Raw genomic sequence first — 26,084 nt, forward strand, 5'->3', positions numbered from 1 at the left:
TTGGCGTCGCATTGCGCTGGGTGTATGATAGGGCCCATAAAGTAAATTTAATATTTTATAAATATCAACTTGACAGCACATTTGAAAACACCAGAACAATTTAAACACATGATATGAAAAATAACCATGTGTTTATATCACATCATTCAGTCAAGAGCTGCCTAGGCAATCCATGCAATTTCAAAGATCAAAACACTCAAGAAATACCAACACTCTCTCAGTCACACTCACACCATTAAAAAGCATGATGTAAAGCGAGGGTGTGTAATGAGCTGCCTGGCTCACTTATTTGTTCATTTGTTAATGAATATTCATCTATGTCTGCAATTAAAAACCGATGTGAGTGAGTGTGTGCGTTTGATTCGACAGGACAGTTCATGTTGAACCGTGAAAGCAGTTAAAGTTGAACTTTGAGATTGCAGGGTGAACAAACGCCCACCCTCTGACCTCGCACATTGATACATCTGTACGTGTCTGTGTCCTATGTATCGTGTCAGACCATGTAGGGTGTGTGTCTGTGTGTGTGTGCTCAAGTTTTCAGTTGGAAAGTCGCTGTCAGCTCCATTCCACGTTCTTGTCACCCTGGAGCCAAATCTGTCCCCAGATCAGCAAAGACTGTCACACTGCATATCTGTACATCACCGATTTCACACACATACAAGACTCGTACACTCTAATAATAATGGCTGGGGTCCCAGAAAAATGGCAGCAGTGTAGTTGACAAGTAATAAAAAGCCTTGAACTTTTTTCAACATCAACATCTGCAGTAGTTTGGAAACTTTAAATGACAGTATTATTATAAATGACTAGTTAAAGTCACGGTGTTTATTATAAATGATCATTATAAATTATCCGTGCACATTTTTTTTTTATTAATGTGCCCTCATAATCTTTAATCAAAATAACTTCCCCTCCCTTGTGCAACAAAATCTCTTCTCTGATGACGTTTCTCGGCACAAGGACGGGACAGGCTCACATGAGATGACAGCAATAGCAATGATCCAATCAAGTCATGATGGACAAAATGGTTTGAGAAGCCATTTTACTTATATATACGCCATAATAGGGAAGAAAAGACTATTGCAATTTCCATTTTGTGCCAACTTTAAAGAGATAAATAGCAGAAATTATTGTTTGATCAAATTTGAGCTTTTTTAATTCAAGAAAGTTCACCCAAAAATAAAACAATTCCTCATTCAGTCATCATTTACTCACCCTCATGTCATATTTTTTTTCTGTGGAACACAAAAGGAGTATTTTTAAGAACCTTCACAAAGATCTTTTTGTTACATAGTGACCATCTGTCAAAAACAACAACAAAAACACGCTAAAAGCGGTCAATATATGCGGATCATTGAGTCAGTGAGCTGAACCCGAGAGCCAGAATGGTCCGATATGTGAATGAATAGTTCTTTGGAGCCAGTTGATCCAGTTCACAAATCAGACTGACTCCGGCTTAATAGAAGATTATGACTAAAAATAATGCCAATTTGTTTCTGTTTCTCACACAAAACTTTAAGAAGATACTTCAAGAGATTTGGAATAATAGTAGAGCATGAATCACTACAAATGTTCACTACAAACTTTCATTGTACAGAAAGAGCTGTGCAAATATTCTCTCTGTGTTCCACAAAAATAAATAACAGCATACAGGTTTGGAATGACATGAGGGTGAGTAAATGATGACAGAACTTTTATTTGTATATGAACCATACCTTTAATAAATCATGGCAGTGTTTCCCGAGGTTATGAGACAGACATGAGTGTAGAGTAATGGCAGCTCATAATTCTTGTCTGAAGGTATTTAGGCGGAGACTCACACTCACACAGACACACATACACCTAGAGTCCGTACATGCGTAATTAGATTTCCTTCTGTGTGCAGAGCCATTACAAGCCAACTAATTCAGTTTAAAAGAGACAATCACTAGCCTTTATTGAATTTTCTTCTTTCTGTCCTGTGCTTTCACTCATTCACAATTCACTCTGTCATTTATCATCATCACTGTCTCTCTCTCTCTTCTGAAGCTGGTAACTTCTATAATATTTTTTTCCATGTAGCTTTTGTAACTGCTAACTACACAATGCTAGCAGATGCAGACACACACACACACACACACACACACACACACACACACACACACACACACACCCTTTCAAATGTTTGGGGTCATTAAGTTTTTTTTTATGATTGACAGAAGTCATCCTATGCTCACAAAGATTGCATTTATTTATAATTGTAATTTATAATATATTTTAATATAATATATTAATTTTAAAGCTATATTTTCAGCATCATTACTCCAGTCTTCGGTGTCACATTATACTTCAGAAATTATTCTTATATGCTGATTTGGTGTTTCCAAAACATTTCTTATTATTTTAAATGGTGAAAGCACAGTTGTGCTGCTTAATGTTTTTATATAGATTCTTTGATAAATAGAAAAAAAAAAAAACAGCATTTGAAACAGAAATTTTATGTGACAGCCTCTGTCACGTTTGATCAATTTAATGTCCTTGCTGAATAAAAATATTAACTTCTTTAAAAAAAATGGTAGTGTATCTATATCTGTTTAAATAAATAGGGTATTTGAGGCTTCTTTCATTTTCTATCTATTTTTTTTCTATTTGTTGAAATATTTTTAATATTTGATGTGGTTTTAGGCATTTGAAGACCACCGTATGTATATAATTACCATTATATTTGGGATTTATTTCAATAATTCTGTGCCTCCTCTGTGTTGTCACTTAATCCAAAAAGTTTATTTCTCCCTTTCTCTCTCTTTCTTATAGCTCTCCTTTATGCCACCATATTCGGTAATGTGACAACTATCTTCCAGCAGATGTATGCCAACACTAACCGCTATCACGAGATGCTTAACAGCGTGCGGGACTTCCTCAAGCTGTACCAGGTACCCAAAGGCCTGAGCGAGAGGGTTATGGATTACATCGCCTCCACCTGGTCCATGTCCCACGGTATTGACACTGAAAAGGTGAACACCCTGTTTGACTAACTTCAGTTGGCCAGCATGCAACTCCGCACACCCTGCAGCAGCCACCCTCCTGTCTGTCGTGCGTGTGTGTTATTCACTTCTGCTCAGTCTTGTGTGAGTGTGTCTGGCTAAGTATTTTTAAACATTAGTGTGATTCTTTAGCAAGATGCTTTCTCATGCTGTGTTTAGACTCGTCCTGTCGTTTATACTCAAACCACAGGAGGGAAACAGCATGACTCTGTGGATATGATGTTCCCGTTGGGTGGACATTGTCAGAATGCTCCAGCTGTCTCCTCTCTCTCTCTCTCTCTCTCTCTCTCTCTCTCTCTCTCATGATTTAGCCGTCTCATCACACATAGACTTGCACTGTCCTCCCCAGAGCCAGCCTCCATGTCTTTGTGACAACCACATGCAGAAAGGGAGATGCTCTGGAAAAGTGAGGGGCTGCTGGGAATGGCAGCTCAGGGACATATCACACACTAATGCGCTCAAATGCACACATACACACCGGCACACGTGTCCTGTACCTCTGTCTCTCTGTGTCAGCCTCCCAGTATGCTTCATTGGCATGGCAGTAAACATAAATTTGGTTGGCCATGAGACTGTGGTTATAAAAATAATTAGGGCTGTCAATTTAATGTGTTAATTAAGTACAATTAATATCATTTTTATATAAAAAGCAATAAAAATGAATGCATTTAATCATGCCCTTGGCCAGTGAAAGCAATGCATTCAAAAGCAGCTGAAAGTTGAACTACTTTTTACTTGACAACTCAGCTCATAAAAATAGAAAAATTATAACAATAATTCTAAAGATTTTTTTTTTTTTTAGTTTTTTCATAAAAAAAAAAGAACTTTCACTGATGTTAGTTTTACTCAAACCATCCTTGTTCACATTACTTAAAAAACGTAATTTAACTGAGTTGTTTCTACTAAAAATGAGTATTGTCAGCTTTACTTAAGTGTTTGTTCAGTCAATTTAACATTGCTGAGTGAAACGCACAAATTAATGGGCTGGGCATTGGATCCGTAGTTCCCAGCATGCTTTGCAAGGGACAGCATGAGAGAAAATGTAGGGATTAAAGTGTTATTTTATGTGTTTTCAGTAAAGTGAAAGATGTTATGTTGGACATTTAGATGAGTTTCTGTAATGTTTTTGAATTTTGTGGTTACCATTATGCATTGCATGCCATTTATCAACACAAGCCTTCCAGTATTTAATATAATATTCTAAAATCGATCTAGCTTACTGCAGTGTGCAACAAGTGTCTCACAGCAGCCACCGAGCGAACGCACAGAGTAACGTTATAACATAATTTTCAACACTCTCAAATGTATCTAATATGATAAACAGAGCTGCATTACCTCATACTCATGACCGGAAAAGCGGAAGCGGCGCCAGCAACTGTGTCATAATAAAAGTTCCACTGCTCGTGTGGCGTGTGTTGCGCAATCGCTCCAGCGGCCTCGTTCAGCTCCCACAACACTCAGGCCCCGTCCACACGGAGACGCATTTCTGTGAATACGCACAAATTTTTTATCGGATAGGGGTTTCACCCACAGGGATCTGGCGTTTTCGAAAGTTGAAAACACAATTTTTTGAAACCGGGTCCCAGAGTGGAAAAATTTGAAAACGGCATCTTTGCGTTTTCGTGTGGACGGGGCAATCCGTATATTTTCTGAAACGATGATGTCATCACCCCACGTGTCGACCCTAGTCAGACGCGCTAACACCACAAAACAGCACCAACAACAACAATAGCAGACTCTAAATGCATTCGTGCTGCAGAAGCTACTGAGCCAAAATAAAGCGTTATTTCTAAGCTTGGATATAGTTTGTATTCAGCACACAAGGTTTATGCGCATGCTCCAAGTCTTCTTCGCTGCTTTAAGTGCATTTCTGTGACAGAATTACAGCGCCACATAATGGGCTGGCATGTATACTACATCATTTTGAGCCGTTTCAGTTGTTTCGTGTGGACACAGATATTTTTTGAGACGAGGAAAAAAAAGATTGTGTGGAGGTAGCTTCAATCCTGCTCTGCTTCATACTACAGTAATGTTAATAATCGCATCCATGAACATGATTTCTTCCCGAGTCCTATCCCTATTCTTTTGTACCATCCGTTGAGGTGAAGACCACATGTCCCAAGATTCTGCGCTCAAACTTGGTGTCATCAAGCTACGCCTTTGTTTTGAATAGACCTCTAGCGGACAGAAATCCTACATACTACACCTTTAAGTCAATAAATGTGTTCACCTTATGTAATAAACATAACATTGTGAAGTAAATTGACACTTGACACTTCTTTTTTAAGTAAATCCAACAATTCATTTTTTTGAGTGTTGGCCATTTTGCATATCAGATTTGGGATATATCCATTTCAGTCAACAGCTCTTATAATAGTTTTAGCATGTAAATGGATATGACTTTGCTAATATACACTGCCCTCCAAAAGTTTGGAAACACCCCTGGCAAAGTGTGGTTTTGGTTTGATATCAGCATAAATCCTTATCATTTTTTGGTCCAAATAGTAAGGTGACATTATCATTGAAGACCAGCAATAATAATTTTCATTTTGATTACATAATAATGCCAATATATACATGTCAAAGTCAGACATGCCAGCTGTGACATGCCTGGTTACTGGTTTAAACTTGGCCCAGGTTTGTAAAAGATTTTTGGGTCAGCACACCTTAATAGCTTCAACAATTGATTGCCAGTTAAGTTTAGAATACAATGAACCAATTAGGACCCAGTTTAGGTCAGATAGCTGCTAATGGTGGATATTTTGATGAGTTTTTTTCTATGTATAAACTGTTTATGTAATAAAATATGTTTTCGTAGTTTGTGTTGTCCCTTATCAGTGCAAAATTATCACAAATTAAAAAGAATTCATGCCAATATTGTCCAAAACTCCACTTTTCTAGGGCGTTTCCAAACTTTTGGAGGGCAGTGTACTTGGTCTTGGCGGACTACATCTGCTACACACTCTGCTGCTGCAGAGCAAGTATGGAATTGCTATTGTCATTAGATACACATAAGGGCTATTCACACTGTGCTTAACCCCTGGTTATCGTCATTCTAAACACCACCTTTAACCCCGGGTAAAGGAACGTTTCACACTTGTAATTCAGAAGCGGGGTTAGCACCGATTTTTACCCGGGGTTATGAAACCCAAGTGTTAACCCCTTTGCGGTGCCAAACTGTGTGAAACAGTAGTGTGAAACAATGTGGTGTTACATTACAGCCAGACGCTTTGCAACAGACAACCAATCGGGTACTTATATTTATGTGCTTTAGACAGTCACAGAAACACTGCGTGTTGTATATAAACAGTAAATTAAGCGTTTGACAGGAAAAATGTCAAATGCTTACAGAAACCACAACAATTTGAGTGAAAAACAGACTGTTTCATTCTTACCTTTATAGTCTGAAATGTCCATTCTGTAGATCTATGTAAACAGGTCGTGTGCTGCGTTCATCCAATCAATGACACTGACACCACAAATATGCAAATAAGAACGTTAACCCAGGGTTTAGGAATGTACAATGTGAAACGTCAGTTTATGAGGACCCAGGATTGACAATTAATTATGAACCATGTGAAACGTGAAGCAAGATAACCCAGGATTCCGTTTACCAATGGTTTAGAATGACCCAGGGTTAACTATTTCAAGTGTGAAAAGCCCTAAAGATGTGAGCATGTAAGATATGCTGCTGCATGAATAGGCATACTTGAATTCTGTAGCAGGTTGAAACAGGTGGAGCTGGGGGAGGTAGAGGGTTTCAGAGGTAACTCTGGTAGTGTGCTGAGTTTCTTGACTGAACTAGATATTTCATTTTGACATTCTAAAAGATTTCATTTAACTTTATGTATGCAGCAAGGAGATAAAGCTTTCAGTTGAATATATATCAACAAAGATATTGATATAAAGAGAGACACAAATGATTAATGTTTATAATCTAGTCTCTTGCTTGTTGCCATTTGTATGTACTGTATGAAAGTATGACATGGCCTCTGTAAATCAAGTGAAGTTGCAGCAGAATAACTAAATAAATCTGATATTTCTCTCTCTCTCTCATTGCAGGTTTTGCAGATCTGTCCCAAAGACATGCGTGCTGATATATGTGTGCACCTGAACAGGAAGGTTTTTAAGGAACATCCTGCTTTCCGTTTGGCCAGTGACGGCTGTTTGCGGGCCCTGGCCATGGAGTTCCAGACCATCCACTGTGCTCCAGGCGATCTAATCTACCATGCGGGCGAGAGTGTGGACAGCCTATGTTTTGTGGTGTCAGGGTCACTGGAGGTCATCCAAGACGACGAGGTTGTCGCCATTCTGGGTAAGAGAATATTAGGTGCTAGGTATGGATATGGACTTATTTTGGATATTATTTTCTTTGATATATTTTTAGCACAGGTGCAATAATTATCTTTAGCAGTTTGCACATCATGACTTTTGACTACTCGATTTCGACCATTCGCAAGGCTGAATTATGCTGTTAGAGTGTTCAAAACAAATTTCTTCTACAGACTCATGGAGATGAAGACAGAATCCGTCTGTCTTAGGTTTAGTTCCCTATGGAAGGATTATTTGCATCCACAGAGCTTTTATGTGATCATATATATGACACAGACTGTCACACCCACTCCTCCACACTGTGCTATCCTTCTCCCTTTTGTTTCTTCCCACATCATGAACCCGTATCCTCTTTGATCAAGGTGTTCATCTCTTTCTCTTCCACATTCAGGGAACATCATAAAATAAAATGAACAGGAAAAAGTTGAAATTGTGAGCATAATGCAAAATACGGCCTAAGCTGATGATCAAAAATAACAATAAAACTATATTTTAAAAGCAAGTTCAAAAGTTTAAATGTTTTTAAGATCATCTATAAGTATCAGCTCATCCTTTGCCGGCAATAATTGAGTTGGAAGTGTTCCAGCCTGCTTGCTGTAGACTTTTTTGTCTTTTGTTCAAAAACATTTTCTCTGCAGCACAATGAACTGTGAAGATTTATAGCATCATAAACTTTAAACACCTGTGTTTTTAAATAAATACTTAGTGAAACAGATAATGCTGTAAACACTAACATTCTCTCATGTTGGCTCTGTAATATTTTATTCATTCAATCAAATGACAAAAAACAAATAGAAATTGAGTAGTCATGATACCAAAATATACCAACTTTGATATCAGAGCAAAAATAATAAATACGCTAATGAACACACTATTTTATCCTGACTTGTTCCTCCAATATATCCCAAAGTGGCTCAAAATATTTAGATCTGGTGACTGTGCAGGCCATGGGAGATATTCAACTTCACTTTTTTATGTTCATCAAACCATTCACAAGTCTTGCTGTGTGAATTGGTGCATTATCATGCTGACGGCACCCCCTTCAGGATACAATGTTTGAACCATTAGGTGCACATGGTCCTCCAGAATGGTTCGGTAGTACTTGGCAGTGACGCCCATCAAGCACAGTAAGGAATGCCATGATATTGCAGCCTAAACCACTGATCACTGATCCACCCCTGTGCTTCACTCTGGGCAGCAACAGTCTGGGTGTTAAGCCTCTTTGGGGCTTCTCCACACCGTAACTCCCATGGATGTGGGAAAGACAGTGAAGATGGACTCAGTACATGTTTCTCATTGTCCACGTCCCATGATTTGCACTGTTGGCACCAATGAAACTGACATTTGGCATTGGCATGAGTGACCAAAGGTTCGGCTATAGCAGTCAGACCATGAATATTGACTATGTGGAGCTCCCGACGAACAGTTCTGGTGGAAACAGGAGAGTCGAGGTGCACATTCAATCTTCAGTGTGCTGTGCAGCTGTGGTTTTATGTTTTTCTGGTTACAATCCAGGTTAGTACCTCGATATCCTTTTCAGATAGCTTTCTCTTGCATCGACAGTTACTCCTGTTGGATGTGGTTCGTCCAACATGGTGGTATGCCGACATTACCCTGGATAGCATAGCTCTCAGTACACCACAAAAACTTGCTGTCCTGGTCACAGATGAGCAAGAGAGACACACACCAAAAATTTGTCTTCTTTTGAACTCTGATATGTCTCCCCATTATGTTGTGTGGATTGCAATATTTTAAAGGTGCTCTAAGTGATGTCGCGCATTTTTAGGCCAAAACAATTTTTGTCTCATACAGCAACATCTCCTCACTATCCGCTAGCTGCCTGTCCCCTGAACACACTGTAAAAAAACGCGGTCTCTGTAGTCGCCACAAGCTCCAAAAACGGCAATAAAAACAAACTGGTGCAGCCTGGACCACGAATCATAATAAACATGCTCCAGCCAATAACCGACAAGAATGATTTTAAATGCGCGTTCATGACTGTTTCAGGAAGCACGGAGGGGAGGGGGAGGAGGGAGGGTCTAGCTAGCCTCTGTTTTGTTTGACAACACTTCGAACGTCAACAGGAAGTTACTTCACCCAGGATCGCTTAGAGAAGCTTTAATGAACAGCTGTGCTATTGCTTTGTTAACTGATGGAATGTAAAATCAGTGAATATTATAGTGATATAGGCACAAAACCTTCCACTGTATATTGGCCAGTGTTTCAGTTTCATTATTCGGTTACTTGTCAATTTTTCCAAAGTAATTATTCCAGTAATTAGTCAGTAATAAAGAAACTGAGTGTAGTGAGTAGTTTTCTCTTTTCCTTGTCAATTTAATTAATTAATACATCTGATAAAATGTGTTGATACTGTGAAGCCTAATGCATAGATCTGATATTCTGATACAAAATAAGACTTTTTTTTTTAATCATGCTGGCCGATATAGAAATACTGGTATCATTTCATAATTTTCTTTAGTTTAATATCAACCCCCCTTCCCCCCTTGTGACCCATAGATGTATATAGCTCCTGATGTAACATCTGCCATTTCCAACATTTGTCTGTCTCACAACACAAAATTAGGCTACTTCGCCTCATGAAGCCACAGAGCTGAGTATCTAATGGCCGTATATTTCTCTGTTGACAAACTAACGATGCTTTGCTAAATTTGGCTCTCTGCCGCGGCTGTTAAACTGATTTAGGATCAATCTGAAAGGCCACAAATGTTCTCTTTTGCTTCTAAAATTTGCACACACACACATCTCAGACTATGAAGACAATAAAAAGGATTATTGATCTGACCATTTGTATCTCTCAAGTGGGCGAACTGAGCGAAACTGTGAGTCAGAGGTCAGTATGCGTGCGTCTGCATGCTCATTAGGGTGGTGTGTGTTATGGTGTGACCTGTGGAGCTATAATGACACTACTGCTCTATTACACATATTAGAAACTTTCTCTTTCCATTCACTCTCACTTGAAAGTACAAAGAGAGCACAGTGACAGCACCCTTATTGCGGGTGTTTATTCTTCCTTAAACATCAGTTTAAGCAGATACAAAACACAGTGAGCTCAAAACTTCCTTTTAAGTCCAAAACAATCATTCATTAAAGGGGTCATATAATGAAAATCTGACTCTTCCCGTGTTTAAGTGCTGTAATCGTGTCTCTGGTGCATCTGCCAGCACAGAAAATGTGAAAAAGGACAACCCAGTAACTTTGTTTTGGTAAGCCTTTCTCTACAAGCATGTGAAAAATTGAGCCATTCTGATTTCGCTCCCCTTGTGACGTAGGAAGGGGATCTTATCAAACACAGTTTCTGCCAATCTCATGTTAATCTTAAGTACCTATAGAGTAGTATAGCATCCTTTATATCGCTGAAAAGTCTTTATTTTTATCATATTTATAAAAGATACATACGCTGTACCGAGTCTTTTCGAAAACAGCCAAGTGCCTGGAGGCGTGTCGTTGTGAGCGGAGATAGAGTGACGAGCATGCGCAGCTTTTGTGTAGAGATTGACTGCAAGCTATCAATGGTCAGCTAAACAAATATATTTAAACACACAATACACCATCTTATTATCCATGAATAACTTTTGAATCACTACAATGAATATAGCATATAGTGAATGATGAATAATGAATTTATAAATTCATTACGTTCGTGTTGTTTACATTATATGCACTTAGGCGCCTATTGCCAACAAAACAGACATTTGATGCAGTTTTACTCGCCACCTGCGGTTCCGACTCATGACCGGGATCATTACCGCTGTGGCCCCTCCATCTTTCAGTTTCAAATGATCTGTAAATCCAGTGTAGAACTGGGCCTTGTTTATGAAACCATAAACAGCCACGGAAAAACATGAGATATTCTCCATTCATTTTAACCAATAAAAACGTGATTGCAACTGTCAGTTTCTATGGTTATTTTAATGACAAATATCGAGAGCGCACCTGTGTAATGTGTGAGCACAAAACTCTCAGCTCCACTTAACGCTGGGTTCTTTGGGAAGCAAGGTTATCTTTCTCTCACAACCAAAAACACACTTCTTTGGTGACATTGTTGATTTTGTGAAGTCCTGTGACCTGTGCAGCGCTGCCGACGACTTCCGTAAAGCCAAACTCGCATTGATGGGCTTGCTCTTGCTCTCTCTCTGGTCGACGTGTGCGCGCACCCTTCCGGGAGGAGGGCCTGTACAAGGAATTCTGCCCCCATTTACGTCACACAGGCCCATACTCGAAAAAACCCCCCCGAAGTTCGTGAGGATTTGGAAGAGTATTTCTGGCACGGAAATACTCCGTCATACATCCAACTCGTGTTTTGAAACATTGGCCATGTTTAGCATGATAATCCAACTCTTTAACAGTCTAAATAAGTCAGAATGCATGAAATAGCATTACACCCCCCTTTAATGATCCATTTTGCGAGTTACATTTGCTGTGTTAGCAGCTGTATTATGTATGCCTCGTATTTGAATGACAAGCGGGGGGCGGGGAGCACAAGCTCATTTGCATTTAAAGCAACCCACCCACAAAAACAGCTCGATTTTGCTCACACCCAAATCGGGGCAAATTTGACAAGCAATAATAAATGATCTGTGGGATATTTTGAGCTGAAACTTAACAGACACATTCTAGGGACACCAGAGAATTATATTATGTCTTGTCAAAAGGGGCATAATAGGTCACCTTTAAAACTATGCTTCAACACCATGCTTTGATTCATTCCAAACTTGACTTAACTTCTTTAATTTCCTGATGTCATACAGATAAATATATTAAAGGGACATTTCACCCAAAAATTTTCATTCTCAAGTCATGCCTTATTTATTTCTGTCATGATCACCAGTGAGAGTGCCCTTTCAGCCACTAGAGGGCACTCCATCCCGGACTCTCTGTTCACCCATTTCATGGACTACATTTCCCATACACACTCCCTGTACTAATCACCATTCATCATTGCACTCAGCTGTTTTGTGTTTCATTATCAGTGTCTGTCTATTTAGTCTCAGTTGTTTCTGTCCTTGGTTGTGGTTTGTTATATTCTGTTATGTGCACATTTTGTACCGCTGGCTTTTGTTTTCTGTGGACTGTCACTCTGGATTTTGACCCATGCCTGTGCTGGATGTATGATTTTGGATTTCCCTTTTATTAAACTGCTGCACTTGGATCTTACCATCTTGTTTCTGTGTGCAACCGTGACAGAACAAACCACCACTATATTGATCCAGCAGCATGGATTTCCGGATCCCTTTCCCGGCCCGCATTACAGAACGGATGGCTCAAGTTCGGACATTGAGAGCCCTACGGCAAGAAGGATGGGAGGTAGGGTGCTTTGCAAAGGTCTTTTGGGCGATGGCGGTGGGGCTGGATTACAATGACGCGGCTTTGAAAGACCTGTTTAATGGTTGCCTTGACGAGCCGTTGTCTCATTGTGAGATGGAAGGGCTACAGAGCTTAAACTTTTGGAAGTTTGCCGCATATCTCTGCCATCGGATAGAGTGGGCCTCACCTAGACAACCAGCCAGTGAATCCGCTTCAGAGCCCGTTCCAGTCAGTAAGTCCGTTCCAGCTCGTGAGTCCGTTCCTGAGATCACTGAGGAGGTGGGCGCTGAATCTTCGCTTCCCACACGGAAGAAAGGGAAGCGGAGGAGGAAGGCTCCAGTCAGTGAGTCTACTACAGAGCCCGCTCCAGCCAGTGAGTCCACTCCAGAGCCCGCTCCAGCCAGGGAGTCCGCTCCAGCCAGGGAGTCCGCTCCAGCCAGGGAGTCCGCTCCAGCCAGGGAGTCCGCTCCAGCCAGGGAGTCCGCTCCAGCCAGTGAGTCCACTCCAGAGCCCACTCCAGCCAGTGAGTCCACTCCAGAGCCCACTCCAGCCAGTGAGTCCGCTCCAGCCAGTGAGTCCGCTCCAGCCAGTGAGTCCGCTCCAGCCAGTGAGTCCGCTCCAGTCAGTGAGTCCGCTCCAGTCAGTGAGTCCGCTCCAGTCAGTGAGTCCGCTCCAGTCAGTGAGTCTACTACAGAGCCCGCTCCAGCCAGTGAGTCTACTACAGAGCCCGCTCCAGTCAGTGAGTCTACTACAGAGCCCGCTCCAGCCAGTGAGTCTACTACAGAGCCCGCTCCAGTCAGTGAGTCCGCTCCAGCCAGTGAGCCCACTACAGAGCCCGCTCCAGCCAGTGAGTCCGCTCCAGCCAGTGAGTCCGCTCCAGCCAGTGAGTCCGCTCCAGCCAGTGAGTCCGCTCCAGCCAGTGAGTCCGCTCCAGTCAGTGAGTCCGCTCCAGTCAGTGAGTCTACTACAGAGCCCGCTCCAGCCAGTGAGTCTACTACAGAGCCCGCTCCAGTCAGTGAGTCTACTACAGAGCCCGCTCCAGCCAGTGAGTCTACTACAGAGCCCGCTCCAGTCAGTGAGTCCGCTCCAGCCAGTGAGCCCACTACAGAGCCCGCTCCAGCCAGTGAGTCCGCTCCAGCCAGTGAGTCCGCTCCAGCCAGTGAGTCCGCTCCAGCCAGTGAGTCCGCTCCAGCCAGTGAGTCCGCTCCAGCCAGTGAGTCCGCTCCAGCCAGTGAGTCCGCTCCAGTCAGTGAGTCCGCTCCAGCCAGTGAGTCCGCTCCAGTCAGTGAGTCTACTACAGAGCCCGCTCCAGCCAGTGAGTCTACTACAGAGCCCGCTCCAGTCTGTGAGTCCGCTCCAGCCAGTGAGCCCACTACAGAGCCCGCTCCAGCCAGTGAGTCCACTCCAGAGTCCGCTCCAGCCAGTGAGTCCGCTCCAGCCAGTGAGTCCGCTCCAGCCAGTGAGTCCGCTCCAGCCAGTGAGTCCGCTCCAGCCAGTGAGTCCACTCCAGAGCCCGCTCTAGCCAGTGAGTCCACTCCAGTACTGCATGCTCTCCCTGTCAGTCCCGTGATGGCTAGGAGGGCTGTCTTCACTTTTTATATTTTGGCTGTCTTGCGTGCCTGGAGGATGCACTCAGAACAGCCCAAGCCCGCTCCAGCCAGGGAGTCCGCTCCAGCCAGGGAGTCCGCTCCAGCCAGGGAGTCCGCTCCAGCCAGGGAGTCCGCTCCAGCCAGGGAGTCCGCTCCAGCCAGGGAGTCCGCTCCAGCCAGGGAGTCCGCTCCAGCCAGGGAGTCCGCTCCAGCCAGGGAGTCCGCTCCAGAGCCCACTCCAGCCAGTGAGTCCGCTCCAGAGCCCACTCCAGCCAGTGAGTCCGCTCCAGCCAGTGAGTCCGCTCCAGCCAGTGAGTCCGCTCCAGCCAGTGAGTCCGCTCCAGCCAGTGAGTCCGCTCCAGCCAGTGAGTCTACTACAGAGCCCGCTCCAGTCAGTGAGTCCACTACAGAGTCCGCTCCAGTCAGTGAGTCCACTACAGAGTCCGCTCCAGCCAGTGAGTCCGCTCCAGCCAGTGAGTCCGCTCCAGCCAGTGAGTCCGCTCCAGCCAGTGAGTCTACTCCAGTGCCCGCTCTAGCCAGTGAGTCCACTCCAGTACTGCATGCTCTCCCTGTCAGTCCCGTGATGGCTAGGAGGGCTGTCTTCACTTTTTATATTTTGGCTGTCTTGCGTGCCTGGAGGATGCACTCAGAACAGCCCAAGCCCGCTCCAGCCAGTGAGTCCGCTCCAGCTCCGCATGCTCTCCCTGTCAGTCCTGTGATGGACTCAGGGCAGCCCGAGCCCGCTGCCGTCCCAGAGCAGCCCGAGCCCGCTGCCGTCCCAGAGCAGCCCGAGCCCGCTGCCGTCTCAGAGCAGCCCGAGCTCCCTGATACGGCCACGGAGGCCGTCACCGAGCTGGCCGCTCTCCCTGATACGGCCACGGAGGCCGTCACCGAGCTGCCCGCTCTCCCTGATACGGCCACGGAGGCCGTCACCGAGCTGCCCGCTCTCCCTGATACGGCCACGGAGGCCGTCACCGAGCTGCCCGCTCTCCCTGATACGGCCACGGAGGCCGTCACCGAGCTGCCTGCTCTGCCCAGGCTGCCAGAACCGTTGAGACCCGCCTGGTCTGTTCCTCCAGCACCGCCCTGGCACTCAGCCAGGAATCCAGACCTGCCAGTGCCCGCCTGGTCAGTTCCTCCAGCGCCGCCCTGGCACTCAGCCAGGACTCCAGAACAGCTGGAACCAGCCTGGTCAGTTCCTCCAGCACCGCCCTGGCACTCAGCCAGGAATCCAGACCTGCCAGTGCCCGCCTGGTCAGTTCCTCCAGCGCCGCCCTGGCACTCAGCCAGGACTCCAGAACCGCTGGAACCAGCCTGGTCAGTTCCTCCAGCACCGCCCTGGCTATCAGTTGGGCACCCTGGATCTGGCCCACCATCCCTCCCCTGATCCTCCTCCTGTCCACCTCCCTCCTGAGTTTTTGTGTGTTTGTGTTTTGTCTGGTGGAGCGTCTGGTAGCCGCTCCTTTGAGGGGGGGTAATGTCATGATCACCAGTGAGAGTGCCCTTTCAGCCACTAGAGGGCACTCCATCCCGGACTCTCTGTTCACCCATTTCATGGACTACATTTCCCATACACACTCCCTGTACTAATCACCATTCATCATTGCACTCAGCTGTTTTGTGTTTCATTATCAGTGTCTGTCTATTTAGTCTCAGTTGTTTCTGTCCTTGGTTGTGGTTTGTTATATTCTGTTATGTGCACATTTTGTACCGCTGGCTTTTGTTTTCTGTGGACTGTCACTCTGGATTTTGACCCATGCCTGTGCTGGATGTATGATTTTGGATTTCCCTTTTATTAAACTGCTGCACTTGGATCTTACCATCTTGTTTCTGTGTGCAACCGTGACAATTTCTTTACCCTTATCTCATTCCAAACCTGTATTTCTGTATTTCTTTATTCCATGGATCACAAAAGATGATGTCTGGCAGAATGTTCATGCAAAATTTAAGTCATTATACACAAACTCTTCCTACTACCATTCAAAAGTTTAGGGTCAGTAAGATTTTAAAGGTGCCCTAGATTCAAAAATTGAATTTACCTTGGCATAGTTAAATAACAAGAGTTCAGTACATGGAAATGACATACAGTGAGTCTCAAACTTCATTGTTTCCTCCTTCTTATATAAATCTCATTTGTTTAAAAGACCTCAGAAGAACAGGCGAATCTCAACACAACACCGACTGTTACGTAACAGTCGGGGTGTATGCCCCCAATATTTGCATATGCCAGCCCATGATTGAGGCATTACACAAGGGCAGCCAGTATTAACGTCTGGATGAAAGGCATTAGACAAGGGCAGGACGTCTGGATGTGCACAGCTGAAGCAACAGACTAGGTAAGCAAGCAAGGACAACAGCGAAAAATGGCAGATGGAGCAATAATAACTGACATGATTCATGATAACATGATATTTTTAGTGATATTTGTAAATTGTCTTTCTAAATGTTTTGTTAGCATGTTGCTAATGTACTGTTAAATGTGTTTAAAGTTACCATCGTTTCTTACTGTATTCACGGAGACAAGAGCCGTCGCTATTTTCATTTTTAAACACTTGCAGTCTGTATAATTCATAAACACAACTTCATTCTCTATAAATCTCTCCAACAGTGTAGCATTAGCCGTTAGCCACGGAGCATAGCCTCAAACTCATTCAGAATCAATGTAAACATCAAAATAAACACTGTACTTACACGATTAGACATGCTGCATGACGAACACTTTGTAAAGATCCATTTTGAGGGTTATATTAGCTGTTTTAACTTTTTTTATGTTAAGGCAAGCGCGAGCTCCGTGGGCGTGGAACACGAGAATTAAAGGGCCACACACCCTGAATCAGCTCATTTCTAATTATGCCCCAAAATAGGCAGTTAAAAAAATGAATTAAAAAAAAATCTATGGGGTATTTTGAGCTGAAACTTAAATAAGAACTGAGACTTATATTACATCTTTTAAAAAAAAAGTTCTAGGGCACCTTTAACATGTTTTTGAAATAAGTCTCTTGCTCACCAAGGCTTCATTTATTTGATCAAAACTACAGAAAACTGTAGTATTTGGAAATATTATTACAATTTTAAAAGAACCATTTTCTATTATAATATATTTTAAAATGTGATGTTATTCCTGTGATAGCAAAGTGGAATTTTCAGCAATGTTGAAAACAGTTGTGCTGCCTAATAATTTTTAACCATGGTAAATTTTTTCTTTTTTAGAAACCTTCAATAAATATAAAGTACAGAAGAACAGCATTTACTAGTGAATATTTAATATACACATTTAGTGCATCAAGATGCATCATTGTCAAACACCATTGATTCTTGATGTCTCTTAACCAAATGTGACTCTCTAGATCTCTTTCTCGCCCTGCCTGTAGGAAGGAATCTGTATTCTAGAACATTTACTGAGACAACCGTAAATAATTTATCTGAATGGACATTTTGGCTCTGTAACTCCAACTTATCCTAGATGTGAGCAGACAGAGATGGACAGACAAGAATTTTGTGCATTTGTTCATTTCAGTAATGGAATGAGTGAATATGTGTCATCATCATTTCTCTTCTGTCAGACATGCTCATGATATGTAGCAGTATTCCCTAAGTGGGTGGATCAATCATAATAAAAGTGTGTTTGTGTGTGCAAAAGAATGTTGCCTTGCCAGGATATTGTTGTGAACAGGACTTTACATTAACACCCGTCAACCCGCCAAATGCGGGTGGATTTCAGCAGCGGCATGTAATGCAGTCACTCCTACTAGCCACCTTGGTGGGTTGAATTTTCTAAAATATACATTTTTTAGTTGTAGTCTTTTAAAATGCATCTGAAATAATAAACTAAGTGCAATGTAGTGTTGTCAAAAATATAGATTTTTCGATACATATCGATACTGGAATATCTGAAACACTTCCAATACTCATTTTCCTCAGAATAGATACAGCTGCGCTTTCTCGCTCTCTCATCTCTCTGACAGAGAGCTGACACACAAACCCGCCTCCCCTCACTCACTCATTTCATTTGCTCTGGATGAATACTGTTGGTGTTACAGGGCTTGAATTCCACCGTTGGATTGCACATTGTGCATAATTTTACTCATCCCTGCAGAATTTGTGCTCACGCCCAAAGTGCGCAGACATAAAGCCGCCTCTCAGTACTAAATTAAGTCACTGCTTTTTTTGTGCTTAAACAGTCAAATACACAAAATAATGTCAAAATGCTGTTCTTGCCGAGTAATCATATTGTGAACATAGTCTGTTATGTTTTAAGTGAATGTAAACAGTTGAGAAAGAAAACACATGTGTAATGGATCCATGTGTCAGGTCTTAAAGGGATAGTTCACCCAAAAATGAAAATTTGATGTTTATCTGCTTACCCCCAGAGCATCCAAGATGTAGGTGTCTTTGTTTCTTCAGTAGAACACAAATGATGATTTTTAACTGCAACCGCTGCCGTCTGTCAGTGGTATAATGCAAGTCAGCGGGAACTTGGACTATAAGAGTAAATAAAACACGACAGACAAATTCAAATTAAACCCTGCGGCTCGTGACGACACATTGATGTCCTAAGACACGAAACGATCGGTTTGTGCGAGAAACCGAACAGTATTTATATCATTTTTTACCTCTAATACACCACTATGTCCAATGGCATTCATCACTCGATTCGTTTGGTCTGATCGCGCTCTGACAACAGCAGTGATGTCTCACTCTCATTGAAGTATATGCGCGAGAAACAAAGACACCTACATCTTGGATGCGCTGGGGGTAAGCAGATAAACATCAAATTTTCATTTTTGGGTGAACTATCCCTTTAAAGTGGAAGCAGCGTAATATAACTGCTGCCAAATTATGAGATAATATTAAAGATATCTATATGGCAGTTTTTCCCCATGGTATCGATGTCAAAATTGTGGCCAGTGAAAATGCTGAGTGGCTAGCAACTTTGGAAAACAACTAGCCACAGTGGCTGGTGAGCAAAAAAAGGTAATGTCAAGCCCTGGTTGAGAATATAATTTTAACAGTGCTTTCGACTGCTTAAATCTTCTGATCCGATGTGTTAGTGGTGTTTTAAATAAGCTGAATTTCACACCAACAAAATCAGTATATACATGATCTGTCTACTGTAATCTGAACTAAGACAGGAGGAAAAAAATGATTGATAGAAAATAAATTAATTTAACAGGGTTTATTATTGAAACAACTGAAAGACATCATGCACTTTTTTCTTATGCAACATTTTGGCTGCATTTATTACAATATAGTAAAACAGTAATGTTGTGAAATATTATTACGATTTAATGTTTTCTGTTTTAATATAATTTAACACGTAATTTATTTCTGTTTTCAGCATAATTTCTCCAGTTTTCAGTGACACATGATCCTTCAGAAATCATTCTAATATGCTGATTTGTTGCTCAAGAAACAATTCTTAATATTATCGATGGTGACAGTTGTTTAATATTTTTGTGGAACTGATACATCAGTTCAAAAGAAATATAAATGTCTTTACTGCAGGCAATCAGCCCCAGTGTTGCCAAGTCCGCAGTTTTCCTGTGGAATTGTGCTACTTTTACACTGTTGCCGCGGGTTGAATCGACCCAAAATAACGCAATATTTTGTCCCTGGAGCCCCGCCAAAAAAGCAAATTTTACCCCTGGAACGTGATTTTTAGGATTGGGCTAGTTTTGAGGAGCGATTGGGTGGGTTTTGTTGTGAAAACCTGGCAAACCTGATCAGCCCTCCTCAAAAAACAAAAAAAAAAAAACACCTGACACTGAACTTTTGAATGCTAGTATATGATATACAATTTGGCTTATTTAGGACCACAAAACAAATACACTGATTAAAAATATGATTTTTTGCTCTTCATTTTAAATAAAGAGCTGCCAGTTATTTTTGACAGTCACAGTCCTCCATAAATGCACCAATCAGGGCTGTTTCCCAAGCCTCAGTAGATCATAGAACCATTGCCCTAATGGTCTCTACGATCAACTTAGCTCACAATGCTTTTGAGAAATGCAGCTTAGGTCTGTTTGTGTGTGTAATAAAGTGTCTATGTATCTTCGCAGGTAAAGGTGATGTGTTTGGGGACGTGTTCTGGAAGGAGGTGACGCTAGCTCAGGCGTGCGCTAATGTGAGAGCGCTAACATACTGTGACCTGCACGTGATCAAACGGGACGCGCTTCAGAAAGTCCTAGAATTCTACACCGCCTTTTCCAACCACTTCTCACGAAATCTCCTGCTTACATACAACCTGCGCAAACGGGTGAGTGAATGCCGTCTGCCGCTCTCTTTCCCTCTCACCACTCTTTCAATTTCCGCTGGCCCATGTCAGACCGCATATGTAAGCACAATTTTTCAGCACCAACAATAAAGGTTACTGCATTCAAACCTCACTGCACTGCATGAGCAAAGCTGCAAGTAGATTGTAACATTCTGAACTCATGGGAAATTATAAATACTGCTCTCTTAAGCTATCTATATAATCACGTACTACAAACTCTTTCTATTTAGACTAAATCAGAGTAAATTCAGATGATCTAAGCAGTATGAATATTGTAACCCCGGGAAATTGCCCGCAGATTACTGTATTCCGGTTTATTCCTCTGACTCAGATTTTAGTGCATAGTTAATTTAGGCAGTGATTAGTAATGGGATGTGAGGCAAGAACATACTAAGTATGTTATTAATGTTAGTCTGTTGTGAGTGTAATGACTTTTTAAAATGTTTTTGAAATGAGTCTCTTACGTTCACCATTTTATCACACCAAATCATGTTTAAAATAAGTGTAACACTCCATAAACCCGATCTTGAAGTGTAGCATTTATCCTGGCCATAAATCCCTTCCCAGTTCAAAATAAAGACAGTATGATAAAATAGCCCTCAGTGTGTCTAAATTTTGGATCTCAGCACTGCCTGAGTTCTGTTTCTCAGTGGAACTGGGTCTGAGGAGGTGGCTAATAATAGCTCAGTGAGCGTCCACCTCTTTATTGGAACAGCTTATGCCATACAGTTATATTTATCTATATGGGTTAAATATAACTATCATATATTTCAGCAAACACTTTCATATTGGAGCTGGAGAACTCAATCCATTTACATAATCCATCTGCTGCATAAATATATACTGTTAAGCATCTTTTAAACAGGTAAGAGCTTCAGTGAATTGTCTCTCTGTCGAGCTCTTCACGCCTACACTTGTTTGTAACTGACTTTTGTCATGTTTGCGTCACTTGTTCGAAAAATAGCTGGATCTTTACCTCAACACTATTTGTTCTCTTAAACAATACATTGGAAATATGAAAACAAAATATGGTTATATTAATGCCTCACTGACACCATTGCCAAATGGGAGCCTTTAATTAGCTCATGTCTCCATGAATTAGTCATGATGTTTACTGTCTGATTGTGACCCAGATAGAAAAAAACTTGTTATACATGGAAAAAAAAATGTGTCACAGGAAGACTACATATGTTATATTTCTGGACAAATTCCATATTCACCAATAGACTTATATAGTGGTCAAATAGGTTGTTTTGGCCTAGATACAACAGCAGCAGTGAACACACAGTACACATTGCAGTCTATTTGCGATTATGGGACTGTTTTTTTACTTTTAATGTATGCACAAGTCCTCATTCCTAAGTAAACATCTCCCAAATACAGTGTCGAGAGTGTTCAGACTTTCACAGCCCTACAGAAATATTTAGGATAATTTAAACTCAAAATAAGCTCTATCAACAACATTTGTTCGAGGTTGATTACCACATGAACATTGTTTTTCTAACTGTCAAAAAAACAGTATAAAAACAGAAGGCTATTTTTTAAGAAAGGCATGAATCAAAATGTTTCTGTCACAATGGATTATATTCTACTACATATGTTCTAATTAAATACTATTCCAGAAAAACTAAAGTATTCCTTTTATATTGTAAAAGTATAAGTTCTGGTACACTAAAAATAGTATTATAAGTATCAAAAGTAAAAATACTTATCAATGGACCATTGTTTATTATTTTTTGTGCAGTCCTATACAGTACAACCTACTTACATAAACAGCTGCAATCATATCTGCCAAAGTATGCAATAAATCATTCAGTGTGAATTGTAAACCGATTGAACAGGTTCATTGAAAAGAGTCAACTATAGTTTGAGTCAAGAATAATTTCGGTCATGACAGCTCTCAGAGTGTTTGGCATTGTAATGGGTATGACAATGCTTTGGTGTTTGGTCTTGGCGGAATACATCTGCTGCAGAGCAAGTACGGGATTTGCTACTGCCAATACATACACGACACGCTGCTGCTGCTATACAATATAGCGTACATGAATTACCCATAGCAGATCTATACAGGTGGAGCTGGGGAAGGTGGAGGGTTTCTGAAAGCGTGCTGCACTGCTAAGTCAAATGCTACTTATGTATTTGAAGACTGAGCATGCAAGCTCATTGGCTACTGATACAGCAGAAACCAATCATGTGTGTCCTATAGATAATGATGTCATTACGAGCAGTTGAGTTAAGGACCTATTAGTCTGCGCCATCTAGAGTTTCATGACAGAACTTTGTATTTGTTCACAAACCTGACAATCATTACTTCAATTCAAAATAACAAAATGAATATATATTTTTATGAAATTAACTGGAGTAATAAGTAAGATATTAAACTTTGGAATGTAGTGAAGTAAAAGTTTCCAAAAATAACAATACTTTACAGAGTACAAATTCTTAAAATTACTTTAAAGGGTTAGTTCACCCAAAAAATGAAATTTCTATCATTTATTACTCACCCTCATGTAGTTCCACACCCATAAGACCTTCGGTCATCTTCACAACACAAATTAAGATATTTTTGATGAAATCCGAGAGGTATCTGACTCGTCCATAGACAGCAATATTAGGTGTATTAATATTTTCAAGGTCCAGAAAGGTACTAAAGACATCGTTAAAACTGTCGACGTGGCTGCAGTGGTTAAATCTTATTTTTATGAAGCGACGAGAATGCTTTTTGTGCGCAAAAACAAAACAAAAATAATGATGAGTCTGCATTCTGACATAGAACCTGGAAGCGCTGGACGAAAACAATGTACACTCTAAAAAATGCTGGGTTAAATATGGACAAACCCAAGGATTGGGTTGTTTTCACCCAGCCATTTTTTTAACCAATTTTGAATTTATTTTTTTAGCCAGCAATATAGTAATATAGTAAAAGGCATGTTTTTGCTCACCCCCAAATAGGGGCAAATTTGTGGGGTATTTTAAGCTGAAACTTGACCAGACTTATATTACATCTTGTGAAAGAGGGCATAATAGGTGCCCTTTAACCCAACCTGCTGGGTTTGTCCATATTTAACCCAACTTGGGTTGTTTTTAACCCAGCATTTTTTAGAGTGTATGAGAATGACGCAGAAGAGAAGATATAGTTGAATAGAGTTGTTATTTTTGTTTTGTTTTTTTGCACTAAAGGTATTCTTGTCACTTGTCACACACCTTAAAAGTTTTGGTAAACTTGCTGTCTATGGACGAGACATATACCTCTCGGATTTCATCAAAAATATCTTAATTTGTGTTCTGAAGATGAACAAAGGTCTTAAGGGTGTGGAACGACATGACTTCATTATTACTTACTTATATATTCATTATTACTCAAGTAATTAATGACAGAATTTTTATGTTTGGGTGAACTAACCCTTTAATAAAGTTACCATCCACCACTGTTGACATTATGCACAAATACAGTTGACCTTAACTTGTATTGATCCAAAACATTCCTTTAAATTAGAAATCAGTATCATTACTAAAACTGAATTAAAATCAGACACATCTGCTGGTCTTAAGGGCAAACTGAAAAGACATTTTTGGAAACTGAGTTTGTACACAACAGGGTACATAGCAGCAAAGTTTTGGCATCTTTCTATGTAAAATCGGAACAAACACACTCCCATGATGCTGAGACAGTACATACAGTACATCTGTCTTCTGTTACATCTGCATAAACAAGTGCTCAAATGGTCCATCCAATTTGTTTCTAATTCTGCATGTTTGTGGTTGCCAAGGTAACACCATAAAATCCTCTTCTTCATCTCAATGCTGCTGTGTCAAGAGTTATTTTAGCTGTGATTAAGGTCACATTCATGCACACACAACTGTACAAAAGGCATTCATACCTTTCAACAAGCATTAATATATGTTTGCTGCTGCTTTAATTGAATTGCTGTCAAAAGTCACAAGTGGTATAAGGTCAGATGTGCATCACTGGTTTGACACTGCCATTTACTCAATATGTCCCTTCGTGACCCTGCGATCCGTGAGTGTGTATTTGGCAGGCGTGAGTGAATCAGGTCCGACACTGAGGGATCAGATTCTGTTAGGTCGTGATGAGTGTGGTAAATCTGATCAGATCAGTGACATAAAACCAGTCAGTCAGCATGAGGCACACAGTCAAAGCACAAGATACAAAGGGATGAATTTAAAGGGATAGTTCATCCAAAAATGAAAATTTCTTTGTTCTGCTGAACACAAAGGAAGATATTTGGAAGAATGTTTGTAACCAAACAGAAGAAATTTTCATTTTTGGGTGAACTATCCCTTTAAATTCATTACTCAACTTGAGGGTGAGTAAATGATGACAAAATATTCATTTTTGGGTGAACTATCCTGTTTAACAGAAGTATTTCTGCACAAAAACATTCAGCTTATTCACTAAGTAACGGTTACTTAGTGAACAAGCTGAATGTTTTTGTGCAGAAATACTTGTGTTAAAATATCATAAAAAAGCATGAGTCTTTTTATTGTTTTCCAAATAAAATTATTTGCCCTTTCCAAACATAATTTCAAAACACACAGGCATATAAATATCAGTAAACTGAAATATCTTCCAAGTACACAAACATACTGATAAAAATAAATATCCATTTGAGGTTAATATTAGTTATAATCTATTCAACACGGTCGGTGCTTATTAAGTCACTCTGTTTAAATGTGTACGGATTTTCTGGTTTATTCCTCTGACTCAGACTTCGGTGCATATTAAATTTAGGTGCATATTAAATTGTAATTTTTACTATGGACAGGGTTCAAACAGAGTTTTAGTGATTAGAAGTACACACGGATAGTGTGCTGTTGAGGTAGAGAAAGTAAGATAGGTGTACGTATACTTTTATTTCAGAGTTTTAGAGTGTTATGGGATTTTTTTTCAGCTTCGATGTGCACACAGTCAGCTTTTAGTTTGAATTATGAAACAGCGGAGATGTGAGTGCTCCCTCTCGCCTACTGTCTCTCTTTGTCCCCTCCTTCTTTTTTACCGTTCTATCCCCAGACTAACACCTCCAACATCACACACACATTTTGAACTCTTTTAGAGCTGGAGAATGAGTTTTCCTGTTTGATGATGATATATTTAGGAGGAGAAAAGCAAACGCAGAATACACAAGAGGGCCGTGCAGGCGCGGGAGTGCGAGGGACGCATGGCAACAGAAGGATTCTAACAATACACCATTAGGAATCTCTGTGTGAGCACATAATACCATCCTCCTCATACACGCAGACACATGCACCTTTGTGTAATGCTTCAGCTTCTGTTATGTAATTCCTCTCTGCATGTCTGTCCTTTCTCTGCCACGTATATCCTTCAAGGGCGAGGGGTTTACAAAACACCAGAAACGATGACATCTGTCAGCCAGAATGCTGACAGGTTCAGGATCCACTCGTGTAGACTTTGGTAGAGTATTTTATGATTTAAAGGAATATTTCAACTGCAATTTAAGCTCTCAGAAAATCGTTTGGACTCTTCCTTCAGTTTATAAAAATAAGTGAAGAAATCGTGTT

General features: G+C 41.1%; 2 protein-coding genes across 5 annotated transcripts in view; one reads left to right on the top strand and one right to left on the bottom strand.

Moving 5' to 3' along the window:
• plb1 (phospholipase B1) overlaps positions 1-26,084 on the bottom strand; it is a 97,140-nt gene that overhangs the window by 61,026 nt on the left and 10,030 nt on the right. The window lies entirely within an intron of this gene.
• kcnh1a (potassium voltage-gated channel, subfamily H (eag-related), member 1a) overlaps positions 1-26,084 on the top strand; it is a 72,932-nt gene that overhangs the window by 36,963 nt on the left and 9,885 nt on the right. For all 4 annotated transcript variants that reach the window (XM_048191314.1, XM_048191315.1, XM_048191316.1 and 1 more), the window contains 3 exons: positions 2,794-2,993; positions 7,086-7,338; positions 20,329-20,525. In XM_048191314.1, coding sequence (XP_048047271.1) covers positions 2,794-2,993; positions 7,086-7,338; positions 20,329-20,525 — 650 coding nt within the window. The remainder of the gene's footprint in view (positions 1-2,793; positions 2,994-7,085; positions 7,339-20,328; positions 20,526-26,084) is intronic.

Source organism: Megalobrama amblycephala, linkage group LG5, assembly GCF_018812025.1.
Source record: "Megalobrama amblycephala isolate DHTTF-2021 linkage group LG5, ASM1881202v1, whole genome shotgun sequence".
Classification (NCBI taxonomy): domain Eukaryota; kingdom Metazoa; phylum Chordata; class Actinopteri; order Cypriniformes; family Xenocyprididae; genus Megalobrama; species Megalobrama amblycephala.